This window comes from Filicampus tigris, chromosome 6 (assembly GCF_054856515.1).
Source record: "Filicampus tigris isolate MCC_2025a chromosome 6, RoL_Ftig_1.0, whole genome shotgun sequence".
Classification (NCBI taxonomy): Eukaryota; Metazoa; Chordata; class Actinopteri; order Syngnathiformes; family Syngnathidae; genus Filicampus; species Filicampus tigris.
Window position 1 is genome coordinate 19,353,497 of NC_141222.1, and position 11,555 is coordinate 19,365,051.

At 41.5% G+C, this 11,555-nt stretch overlaps 3 protein-coding genes across 5 annotated transcripts; 1 reads left to right on the forward strand and 2 right to left on the reverse strand.

The window, feature by feature from the left end:
• Positions 1-6: 6 nt before the first annotated feature.
• Positions 7-4,436, reverse strand: ndufb6 (NADH:ubiquinone oxidoreductase subunit B). The gene is made up of 5 exons (XM_086034364.1): positions 4,260-4,436; positions 2,842-3,164; positions 2,542-2,634; positions 1,471-1,515; positions 7-142 (listed from the first exon to the last, which is right to left on the reverse strand). Exons 2-5 carry the CDS (start codon positions 3,019-3,021, stop codon positions 77-79), a joined length of 384 nt encoding a protein of 127 aa, XP_085890490.1. The 5' UTR covers positions 3,022-3,164; positions 4,260-4,436; the 3' UTR covers positions 7-76.
• LOC147146105 (uncharacterized) lies at positions 4,416-7,053 on the forward strand. 2 transcript variants are annotated; one of them, XM_086034361.1, is made up of 3 exons: positions 4,416-4,739; positions 5,657-5,921; positions 6,264-7,053. In XM_086034361.1, exons 1-3 carry the CDS (start codon positions 4,711-4,713, stop codon positions 6,933-6,935), a joined length of 966 nt encoding a protein of 321 aa, XP_085890487.1. In that variant the 5' UTR covers positions 4,416-4,710; the 3' UTR covers positions 6,936-7,053. The 2 variants fall into 2 exon arrangements, with proteins under 2 accessions (XP_085890487.1, XP_085890489.1); XM_086034363.1 differs by having other exon boundaries at positions 4,420-4,674.
• A 287-nt stretch (positions 7,054-7,340) lies between these two features.
• LOC147146106 (P2Y purinoceptor 1) lies at positions 7,341-10,603 on the reverse strand. 2 transcript variants are annotated; one of them, XM_086034111.1, is made up of 4 exons: positions 10,585-10,603; positions 10,422-10,479; positions 9,250-9,599; positions 7,341-8,006 (listed from the first exon to the last, which is right to left on the reverse strand). In XM_086034111.1, exons 3-4 carry the CDS (start codon positions 9,580-9,582, stop codon positions 7,479-7,481), a joined length of 861 nt encoding a protein of 286 aa, XP_085890237.1. In that variant the 5' UTR covers positions 9,583-9,599; positions 10,422-10,479; positions 10,585-10,603; the 3' UTR covers positions 7,341-7,478. The 2 variants fall into 2 exon arrangements, with proteins under 2 accessions (XP_085890237.1, XP_085890236.1); XM_086034110.1 differs by lacking the exon at positions 10,585-10,603 and having other exon boundaries at positions 9,250-10,453.
• Positions 10,604-11,555: the final 952 nt, after the last annotated feature.

Genomic DNA, 11,555 nt, shown 5'->3' on the forward strand with positions numbered 1-11,555 from the left:
CAGACATTGTGACTTATAATATTTTAATTGGCATATTCACAGTTTTTACAAACAGACAGTTTTGTAATTCAATTGGTCAATGATGGCCGTGGCTCTCAGGGAGTTCAGGAACAACTTGGCCTGTCTCCAGAATAGTGTCACCCTAAACACAAAACAAAGGAATACACACATATTTAACTCCATCAAGAGGTGCCTTACATAGGACAGCATCATTAAATGTACTCATTTGTGACCTAGCATAACAGAATGAGTCAGTGACCTATATTTCACAATTGAGACTTTGGCATAAACAAAACTCAAACTTGCTATCATGTTGTACAAACTCATCATGGCATCAATCTGTGGTTATGCTAGCTATCACAGCATACACATGGGAGTCTTCTAACCTGTTTTCCAGGTTTGATCACAACATTCCGCATATAGCCGAAGCAACAGTGTAATTGTGATTTTCATTTCAGTCGGCAGCAGAGGGTGATTTCAGAAGACTGATGAAATATTGTTTAATACTTATTCCACTAATGCTCCATTAAGCAGAATATCATGTTTTGTGTAGCACTGGCACATACGCGTATTCTTGCAAAAAAAAAAAAAAAAAAGGTTTAGCTACCTTTTAACACAACATAACACAATGGAAATGCTATTTTTGAAGGGAAAAAAAAACAAAGCCAGAAGAAGGAATTCAATCCTGAATTATTTTCCTCTGGATTCATAAACAGGTCAATTTGACCAACAACCAAATCTGGGCATTTTTCCCAAAATTTGCGGTCTTTTTATCACCTATCACCTACAGCTGGGGTACCCTTCCGCTGTTCATATATCCACCTTTTTGTCCGGCCGGAAAAAATAGTAATCACCTATAGGCCGGTCCACCTATGATTTTAAACGGGCTTCGGTTAGCATTTCTGACTTATCAACTTAGACAAACTACCACTCGTGCGACCGTCCGGCCGTCTCAGTTTCGTAACATAGGGAAAACGTCACTTCCTCTCGCCTGTTCGCTCACTCAAATCTGTCCCCCAAGCAACAACAACTCAATATAACAAACTATTGTTACAGAAACCTTGGCGCGGACGGACTAAATGCTTCTCCTTTTAGCACCTTTAAGGACCTCGGAAGTTTCGCCGCATTTAAAGGAGACACCTTTAGGACCTTTATGTACTTTTCAAGGCCTCGGAAGCCTCGCCGCATTTAAAGGAGACACATTTAGTCCGGCCATCTCAGTTTCGTAATAGGGAAAATCTTCTCGCTTGCTAAATGGGCTTCCAACTCTGCTTAGTCCGACCGATTTTTTTTAAGTTTCACGTTTATCGCCTACAAATTGAGCGTCCGTCATGGGCAGATAGACGGACCATTCCATCACATAGACGGAATGCCGAGCTCTGCCAACAATCTACCAGTGAAGGTGAAACAGAATAAAAACTATTTGTTCAAGGTAAATGTAGAGTGTGGAAATGAATTGGTGATACTTACTGGGAAAAGCCTAGGTTTCAATTCCACAATGCCATATGGTCTTTTCTGTGAGGGACGATAACACAAAAAGTAGTTAGAAGAGGTTATTCACTACAGTGGTGCAATGACTTACAAAAGAAAATAGCATCTTACTTCATAAAAACATGCAGAAATATCATAAATATAATGTAAAGAATTAAACAGTCAGCGCATCACAATTTCATTCTTCAATGGCCATTAACATTACAATACATACAATACAGTACAGTACAATACAATTTTATTTACGGCTCTAAAAAAAACAGAACACTGCCAATATTGGGGTTTTAAAAGGTTCATTGGCTGCATGTAAATGTAGTCACTGACGCTAGTTTCGTTAGCACATCTATTGCTTTTCGCATTGCGTGACAACAATAAGCTAGCGGGCTTTTGTGAGTTTTGTGGGTTTGTTAAAAAACATAATTCTCTTAGATTCATGTTTAGTTTTAGAGTAAAACCTCAACTGGGAATGCAAAAAAAGAGCTGCTTGACGCAATAATTTTGATATCCTTTTAAGGAATTATTGTAGAATGAAATTCGCGTCCGCGGCAAGGTGGTCGACTGGTTAGCACATCCGCCTCACAGTTCAGAGGTCGTGGGTTCGATCCTGGCTCCGGCCTCCCTGTGTGGAGTTTGCATGTTCTCCCCGTGCTTGTTGCTTGTGTGGGTTTTCTCCGGGTACTCCGGTTTCCTCCCACATTCCAAAAACATGCATGGTAAGTTGATTGGACTGTCTAAATTGCCCCTAGGTGTGATTGTGAGTGCAGACGTTTGTCTTTGTGTGCCCTGCGATTGGCTGGCAACCAATTCAGGGTGTCCCCCGCCTACTGCCCAAAGACAGTTGGGATAGGCTCCAGCACGCCCCACGACCCTTGTGAGGATAAGCGGTATCGATAATGGATGGAAATTAGCGTCCATCCCCTACAACTCCCAACTTAAACCTCGAGGTACCACTTTACTACTCAAATCCCCTCTCCTCCTATGGGTTCAGTACAGATAGAAAAATGTACTGTACTGTATGTTATGTGTGATGTTGAAAAGTAGCTAACTTACAGCAACATGGTATTTCACGTAGTAGTGGGCAACCCAAGCAGGAATCAACAAGCGTGTTAATGTGAAAACACTCCCTTTGTAGGCTTTGTATGTCTGTAAAGAGAAACATCTTAAGTACATGTCAATAAAAATAAATTGTACTGTTTATAGCAAACTCAAATCTGGCGATTGTTAACATTCTGTTCCACTAGTTAACATATCCCCTCTGTATTCCTATTTGTAACAAAAATGCACAAATATCTGACTGTGAACGCTCAGTGTGTGTTATCATCGCTGCTAGTTAGTAGCAGCATCACTCACGTAAAGCCTCCACAGGCTTTTGGGCTCCAGAAAACCTGCCCAGAACTTTGCGACGGCGCCGGGTGGTTTCGCCTGTACGACGGGCTCCCTCGGGCTGAGTTCCTGGTCCTTCAGCCACTGCCTTCGGAGTTTGGTGAGCTGCTCCACTCGGAGCTTCTCATCCGGAGTGTAGCCAGACATGATCGTTTATTTATCTGATATTGTTCAACAACCTCAGAGAAGCTCCAATGACACCATGGAGGACGTCACGTCAGAACCGGAAGCGGATGCGGATTCGGCTATGTACGAGTTCAGTAGAGACACCTACTGCACGGGATGACTTACTGCAATAAATACAATTTAGTATCATTTTGTGTTGATCCCATGAGAGTAATTATTCTTATTAGTATTATTATCATTACTACTACCATATTTTAAATAGTATTGGGATTTTAATGAATGGTACAACTTTTAAAAATAAAAATGTTCAATAATTTCTATATTATCTTTTTAAAATAATCTAAGAATAATATTACTAGCTTCATTGTTTTTATTTGAATACATGATCAATTTCTAAATCATTCAAAAAGCATTACAACCCGATCTGCACGACATTTTAAGACTGCCATTACGGTATATGCTGTGATGATGTATTAAAAATTGCAGGTCCTTCTTAAACTTCCCTTCTTTGACCTTTTGGCTCATCACACAATTTCTACTCAATTTATAGAAAAATATGACACTGCACAACAGTCACGTGTCTATTTATGCACCAAACTATTAAAATGTGGCAAAGGAACAGCTTCAGTTTTACAGCATATAAAACATAAATGGTTTTATTTGACTAAAGTGACCGGAAGACTATCCCTTTTTTAATTAAATGAATTGATTGTAATGCCATTATTTTTTTGGGAGCTCATTTGTTCTTACGCCACAAATTTAGGACTAACAATTATGGATAATGGCTCAAAATTAGCCATGTGTAAGATAAATCAAATGGATACTGCAAAATCTGCAAACTACTGGATTAAAGTGTGAACTGTAGTGACGTTACACGCATTGAAAACGTCACAGACAGTAAAGCGTTTTGTATGGCCACACATTCATAGCATTGGTCATTTTTATATTGACAAAGGTTTTACTGACAATGTTATTGAATTGTAAAATTGAATACTCTGCCAATTATAAAAATGGTTAATAAAAAAATAAAAAAGAGCACACATTCACAACAGTTCGCAAGATCATTGGACTTTTTCATTTTTTTCAAAAATACAGGTGCGCTGCTTAATATTTATCATATTTTTTAACCCATCATTTATGTCGTATTAATCAATCAATCATCAAAACACACCGGGAACAAATTTGGTTTACCGACATGGTGGATTTGAGGACACTCGAAATCGTATACTGTATACATAAAAGATAACGGTACGTTTTACCTGGAATTTATGCGTAGTACGGGTGTCTTGAAAGCTGACGTTGGGAGTTAAAAGGTTTTGTTTGATAACTCAAGTTGAAATGGCAGTTCAGGGTGTGTTTTTATTGCGCCCACCCCCCCTTAGCAAAAAGATATTTTAATTTCCGAGGGTATGAGAACGCCGCATTCTTGTACGTCACGTTCCTCTCTTCTCTGTCTGCCTCAGGGAGTTACGATACTAGCCCTACTTAACCCCAGTGTAGGGGCGTGAGGTTCTGAGCGGAGTAGATCTTTTTTTTTTTTTTGGGTCACTTTTCAGATTAAATGTGCTAGTTTCACTTCTCATTTGTGACTAAAGTGGCTCTGCTGTCGCGTGATTGTGCTCTTTGTGTCTTTTACGAGACGCTCCGCCACGAACCCGAAGTTACGCAAAACAGGTCGGTTTGAGTCTTTTATCTTTTTTTTCTTCCTGCATGCAGTTTGCGAAGTTTTTCATTACAAGGTAGGTTTGGTTAGTCAACTATGTTTGGTACGCAGCCCCTGGTGCCAGCTGACAACAATTCAACATGCTGTCATGCTACCTTTTCTTTTCTGTGTGTATTCTTTGATTCTTTTCGACGAACAAAACTGGGTACAGATTACTACTAAACTGTTGGAACAGATTAGTAAACAATAGAAACATTTTTTTTTAAATCATACCCTACCACCAGAGGGGCTCTGAGTCAGTAGTTAGTTTGGCGACTTGGACAGCCGGCTAACTACTTGCTCCTGGTCGCATATCACGCGACCACTGTACCTGACTCATGACGCACCGGCGCCTCCATCTATTCATTGTTAATAACAAAATACATGTATTAAATCATATACGTCCTCTATATTAGCCAGGAGATGTTTTCCCTGTTCGCATTGCGCTGCATGCATGGTACTGTGTATGTGTGACAGATGTCTGCTGTCTTCCATTAAATATGAGTTGAATCTGATTGGTGAAATGTGAATTTACCCCAGTAATGCTTGTTTTTACTTAGCTTCTAAAGAAATGCAAAAAGTATATATATTTTTCAATTAAAATTAGTTTTGAAATTCTGAAGTGAAATGATTTGTTTTGATCTAATGTCATTATCATAAAAGCATGGCATTTGAACAGAGGTGTGTTGACTTTTCATCCTTTTTCAAAATTAGGGCGTCAAATTAAAACTTCATCAGAAAAATTAAAAGTTCTAACACTTGAAAAATACTATTTAAAAAAATAAAATGCCGGCTTTACTCTAAGGACGTAATTTTCATTTTTTTGGGGGGGAGGGATGTCAATGCATTTAGAACATTACCATGTAGATTAAAGTCAATTGTGGAACATATCTTTTTATCTTAGTTGCCCCCCAAAAATGGCTAAACGCCCTGTCCTCACTCATGATTCCACAGAATGTCCACCAGTCCCCCCCGCCATGTTGTTTGGGAGTCGGAGCGCCTAGTGGCCTACCTTCACCCTCGGCCATGGACGCCCGGCTCTGTGATCCTGGAGCGCCGTGTGCCCGGAACGATGGCGGGCAGCATCTTTCACCTGGAGGAGGCAGAGTATTTGTCCTGGATGCTGGGGGCCAGGGCGGTGGCAAAGCTGCTGTGCGAAAAGCTCCAGGTGCACCGGTGCGCCCTGGTCACCAGACCCCATGTAGACAGGCCCGCTCAGGTGAGCGCCTCATTAACCATTGTATTTAACTGGAAACCATTTTTTAATGTTGTGAATAATTTCTGGACATTCGTCAAGCGTCCTCCAAGTTGGTGGAGTTACACTTCCTCATTATAAGTCATGCAAACTCAACTGTCACCATCATAAACATTTTGAAATAATATTTCAAAATTTGTAGCTGGTTAACTCATTCAATCCCAAAGACATATTTGTCTTTTCACAGTCCAGCCATTCAATCCCAGGAATTTATTTAGGACTCTTGAACCACATCCTCCCTGGCAGATGTAATAATGGAAAAAGGTGTAGTAATGAATGTCACGGTATGTTACTTTAATCTTCCAGATACGTGTCCTCCCGCTGCACGGTCTAGATGCAGAGTGGTGCCCTCACCAGGCAGGAGATGAGGAGCAGCACTCCCACGATCCAGGGTACTGCACCTCCAAGACGGCGCCTCGGTGGAGCGATGCCCGCCTGAACCAAATCCTGGCCAGGGTCCGCTCCAAACTCCCCAACCCGGACGCACCACCCAATCTAACATTCCTGGGCGACGACCAATCTCACCCCGGTCTATTCTCGCGCATTGTCCGGGGCGAGGAACCGCAGTGGCGAGTGTGGGAGGACGAAGGCCACGTGTCTTTCCTCACGCCGTTCCCCAACTCGCCCGGCTTCACCGTGCTTGTGCCGCGTCGTCCTCTGTCCTCCGACATATTCGGGCTGGGCGAGAGCGACTACGAGGGGCTGGTGCTGGCCGCCCGCAAGGTGTCTCATCTCCTGGAGAAGGGGTTGGGGGCATGGGGCGTTGGGCTCATCTTCGAGGGCTTCGAGATAGATTATGCCCACGCCAAGTTGATCCCGCTGCTGCAGCTGCCGTCTGCCCGGGAAGGAAATTTCAGCTTGCGGTCGGTGCATCAGCAATGCGTACTCTCGTATCCCGGTTACGTCACCTCAGAGGACGGACCCGGAGCATCCTTGGAGAGTTTGGAGGAGATGTACGCCAAAATGGCCTTAAAGTAAATGGGGTGCACTTACTATATAGTGCTTTATCTACACCATATGGTGCCCAAAGCGCCACATTCACACACAGTAAGTAGAACTGTTATATTGAGGTTGTCATTAAAAGACATTTTCACAACTTTGTTGGTGATTTCAGTTTATTCAATCAAACTTCGCATTGTAGCCAAACTACGGCCACAAATGGCCCTAGTCGGTGTTGTTACATGAAAATTATTAATTTAGTGCGTCATACATCTAAGGGGGCGGCCATTTTGTCACTCGCTGTCGACTGAAAACAACCAATCACGGTTCAGCTTCCGAAAACAGGTGAGTTGTGATTGGTTGTTACCTGAGCAACTGTGATGTCATTTTCATCGACAGAAAGTGACAAAATGGCCGCCCCCGAGATGGATAAAAACGGGTGATTTTTGCTTAAGTCATTCCACAAACACAATTGTAATAATGCCGTGTTTAGACTAGTGGGGGAGCGCATACAACATATTACCGTAAATAACATTTTGGGGTTGACTTATTTAAGAAGTGTAGAATAAGTAGAAAGCAATGTCAGACGTCAACGCGGTGCGGCGTACTTGCGACGCAGCACCCGCAGCCCCGACCTCCCACGCACTCCATCTTGGTGACGTAGAGGAGCGGCTCCACGCTACAGCTTAGGTCCATGATGGAGTACACGCTGATACGAATCTGGCAGCGGAACTCCACAAGGGAGTAGTAAGGCGCGAATGGCATGAGCACGGGCGGCAGGTAGTTGACCACGATGATGGCCAGGACGATGAGTACCATTTTGAGGGCCTTCTTCTTGGCAGGGTGCATGACCTCCTTCCCGGCCACGGAGCGCCGCAGCACCCAGATGACGGAAATGTTGCACAGTACCATGACTGCCAAGGCAAAGAGCACCACGCCGCTGAATACGCCATTGACGCTCATGGAGCCTAGGATGCACTTAGCCAGGGCGTACACCGTGATCACGGCCCACGCCCCTACCGAGATGCCCGTGCGGATTTTGTTGTCCCGGATGCTGGCGAACAGCATGGGGTGCACCACCGCCATGTGACGATCCACACAGACGCACACCTACAAGAGAGGAATCAAATCAATAATATGTAGATTTTAGGGCAGTGGTGTCCAAACTATGGTTCAGGGGCCATTTGCGGCCCATCATCTATTTTACAACAGCCTGCGGCATAGCGTAAAAATGACGTTTAACAAGGCTCAATTAGGCTGGTTAAATTAAAAAAAAAAAAAAAGAAAAAAAAAAAAGGATGCCGCTGGGTAGTGAGAAGGGAGGGTGTTGAAAAAATAGGTTTCACTACTACGAATAAATTGGTTTATATACTGTAGAGCTGTTCTATTATTCTAGATATGGAAAGATACAAATAAACCACGTACGACTAAATTAACACAATCTCTCTTCAAAATACTGTGGTGACTGAAGATAATTCAAAAGCAAAAACTGTTTCTTCCACTTTATGCTCTGTGTCAAGGTCTGATTTATGGACATAAATGATCCTCAAGTGGCTGATTTAAAAAGAGTCATCTTACTACTGTTTGCTATTGTTTTGGTTCTGAATGTCGAAAGGGGATTTGGTCGCCGTTCAGTGCATGGGTGGATCAGGTATAGTGGGTTAAACCCCCAAATTTTGAAAGTCTTCAATTATTTGCCTTATCGCAACATAAAGCTGTTTATGTAGCAGTTTTTCAAAATTACAAAATATAAAAAAAACATTATTTGATTGATTTCAGTGTTTTAAAATAAATTACAAAGAATTTCAAAGCGGCCCTTGCATCCTTCCATTTTTTTGTAAGCGGCGCTCAAATGAAAAAGTTTGGAAGTAGGAGAACCAAATTGATTTGAATCAGAATATCAATTTTGATTGAACCGAACTGGAAGAAATGATTATATTTGAAAATGTACCATTCTTGAATCGCATCAAAATCGAGATACGTATCAAATAGTCTTTTATTGGAGCAGGGGAATTCAAAGGGTGGGATTAACAGGACGGGGGCCCCAGACATCCACTTGAGGGGGACACCAAAAACTATGAGAGGTTATCCACCCGTGATTGATGGGTTTAAAGTTTAAAAATCTTCTGTCCGCACCCCTCCTGTTTACTATCGTTGATGACAAAAGTTGACAAAAACGTTAGTACAGTTAAGTAAACTGAGGGTACAGTTTAGCAAAGAATATCTTTTTTCTTATACCCTGCCACCACTAAAACCTACAGTAATAATGTCATTAAATAGAATGTAGAATTGTGCTTGCTCTTTGAAGTATCTAAAAAAAACTTCAAATCCCGTATTGCGACGTCGGACTCACCAAAAAGAGCACCCCCGCGTCCTTGACGCCATACGAGAACCTCTGCAGGTACCAGATGCGCGCGTCGTCCAGCAGCAGGGAGTTGAGCAGCTCGGTGGGCATCATGAGGCAGAAATACGCATCCAGGATGGCCAGGTTGAGGATGAACACGTCCGAGGTGCACGAGTCACTCTTCTTGGCGGCGATCTGCCAAATGACCAGGCCGTTGCAGGGGGCGCCCACCACCAGGTTGAACACCTTGACGCCGTAGTAAAAGACGAAGCCGTAAGGGGCCACGGCGCACATTTGGTACTGGTACCACAGGGGTGGGCTGAATGCGACGCTTGAGTTCATCTTGGAGTGGATGGAAGCTGATGGGATGAAGGGGAGAAAAAGAAAGTTTAGCATTCACTTTCTCACATAGGGTTGAAACAAATGAGAATATTTAAGAAAAAAAGGGTTTAAAGTTTCTGAATTGGAAATTAAAAAAATATTCTAATATTAGTAATTTTCCTAAAATAAGTGACGACAAAGTTGAAATTGTATGAGAATATAGTCGCTGTCAGGCACTGTACTCACATCTCCGAAATTAGCAGAGAAAAAAAGAAAATCTATAATTTTTTAATTTACACAACACTACATCACTTAAGTTGGCATTAGACCTTCGCTATTTTGCTGGGCTTCCAATTTACTGGAAGTGAGTCACACAAATCACAAAAAAGTTGCAAAAGAAAGTAAAAGTGTATAATATCAAGGGAAAAAAATATGCAATTTCATGTGAGTGAAGTCATTACTTCACAAAGAAAGATGCAGTTCCATGAAGAATTTGTGATGAGAAAGCTTCAGGATATCAGAACAAATTGTATACATTTACAACATTTTCATATGATTTTACGTATTAAGAAAAAATGTGCAATTTTATTAATTTAAATCCTCCCCCAAAAATCAAAAGTCCCAATTTTCCGAGAAAGAAATCTTCATTTTACATAAAGGAAAAATGCAAATCATTTTCTTTTAATGAGGAAAAAAAAAGTCTTACAAAATGCTGCCCAAAGAGTATAATGTCATATGGTTTTAGAGTTTAAGCGTTCACAGTAGTGGACCAAGCTAAGAGGATGCTTCGAAAAAAGGAAATTAAATTTTCACAGAGGACACACATGTGAAAATGGACACACAAAAACTGTAGTTCTTACCTTAACGGTGGTTGCAGAAGCCTCTATTCAAATGCTGTATTGTAAACTAGAACTTACTCTGCAGATCATCAGCACAGAAGTAAAAAGGGGTGTGGTCAGACAGATCATCAGCACAGGAGTAAAAAGGGGTGTGGTCAGACTCTCTCAGTTACCTTGACGTTACCTTTGCATAGTCTGTCCGTGTGTGTTGGCAACTGGAGCTAATCCTGGGTCTTTGTGCCCCTGGCTGTTTGGCGCAAACAGGTGACGCAAGCTGAGAAATCTAACGCAACGTCTTACCAGCATGCTCAATCTTTAAAAAGCCTGCTGGGAATTAAAAAAAACAACAGTTAGGCAATTAGGGTTAAAAGTGATGATTGGGGTGCATAAAATATGCAGTGTCACACCTGATCCAGTAGATGACACTAAAGTGAAAAAAAAGTCAAGAGTAGCATTTCAGTGGTAAAACGAATGTGTGCAGTGTAAAGTCAAAAGGGAAGTCCCTGGCTAGCCGAGACAGGCATATTTTGTATTTTTTGCCAACTTGCCAAGTAATGTTTCAGTGGTAAAGTGAATTATGTGTAGCGGAACAACAAAAGCGGAGTCGAGGGCTAATATATGCATTAGCAGCTAGGTGGCTGGCCTCTTCGGGCATGTTTTAAATTTTACGCAGAGTAGTGTTTCAGTAGTGAAGTATGTTCTGCGAAACCTCAAAAAGGGGAGTCCATCGCTAACATTAGCATCAGCAGCTAGCTTGCCGCTATGGGCATTTTTTTTGTACGGTATTTGATGCATAATTGTTGAAAATTGTTTCATAGCGAAAAGCTGGCTAGCTGCAACAAGCATGACACTAGCACATCATATATACGCATATACACATATTTAAATATACAAATATATATATATATATATATATATATATATATATATACACACACACACATGTATATATATGCAAAAAAAATAACAAAAATATATACTCAACACTTATTTCTGCTTCCATTTTTTTATGAGATGAACTCAAAGGTTGAAAACTTTTTCCAACAATATTTGAGCGAAATGGTGATATTGTGTGTGTAGAAAAAGTTGTAGACATTTGAGTTTATCTCATAAAAAACGGGAGCATAAACAAGTGTTGCATTTATATTTTTGAGT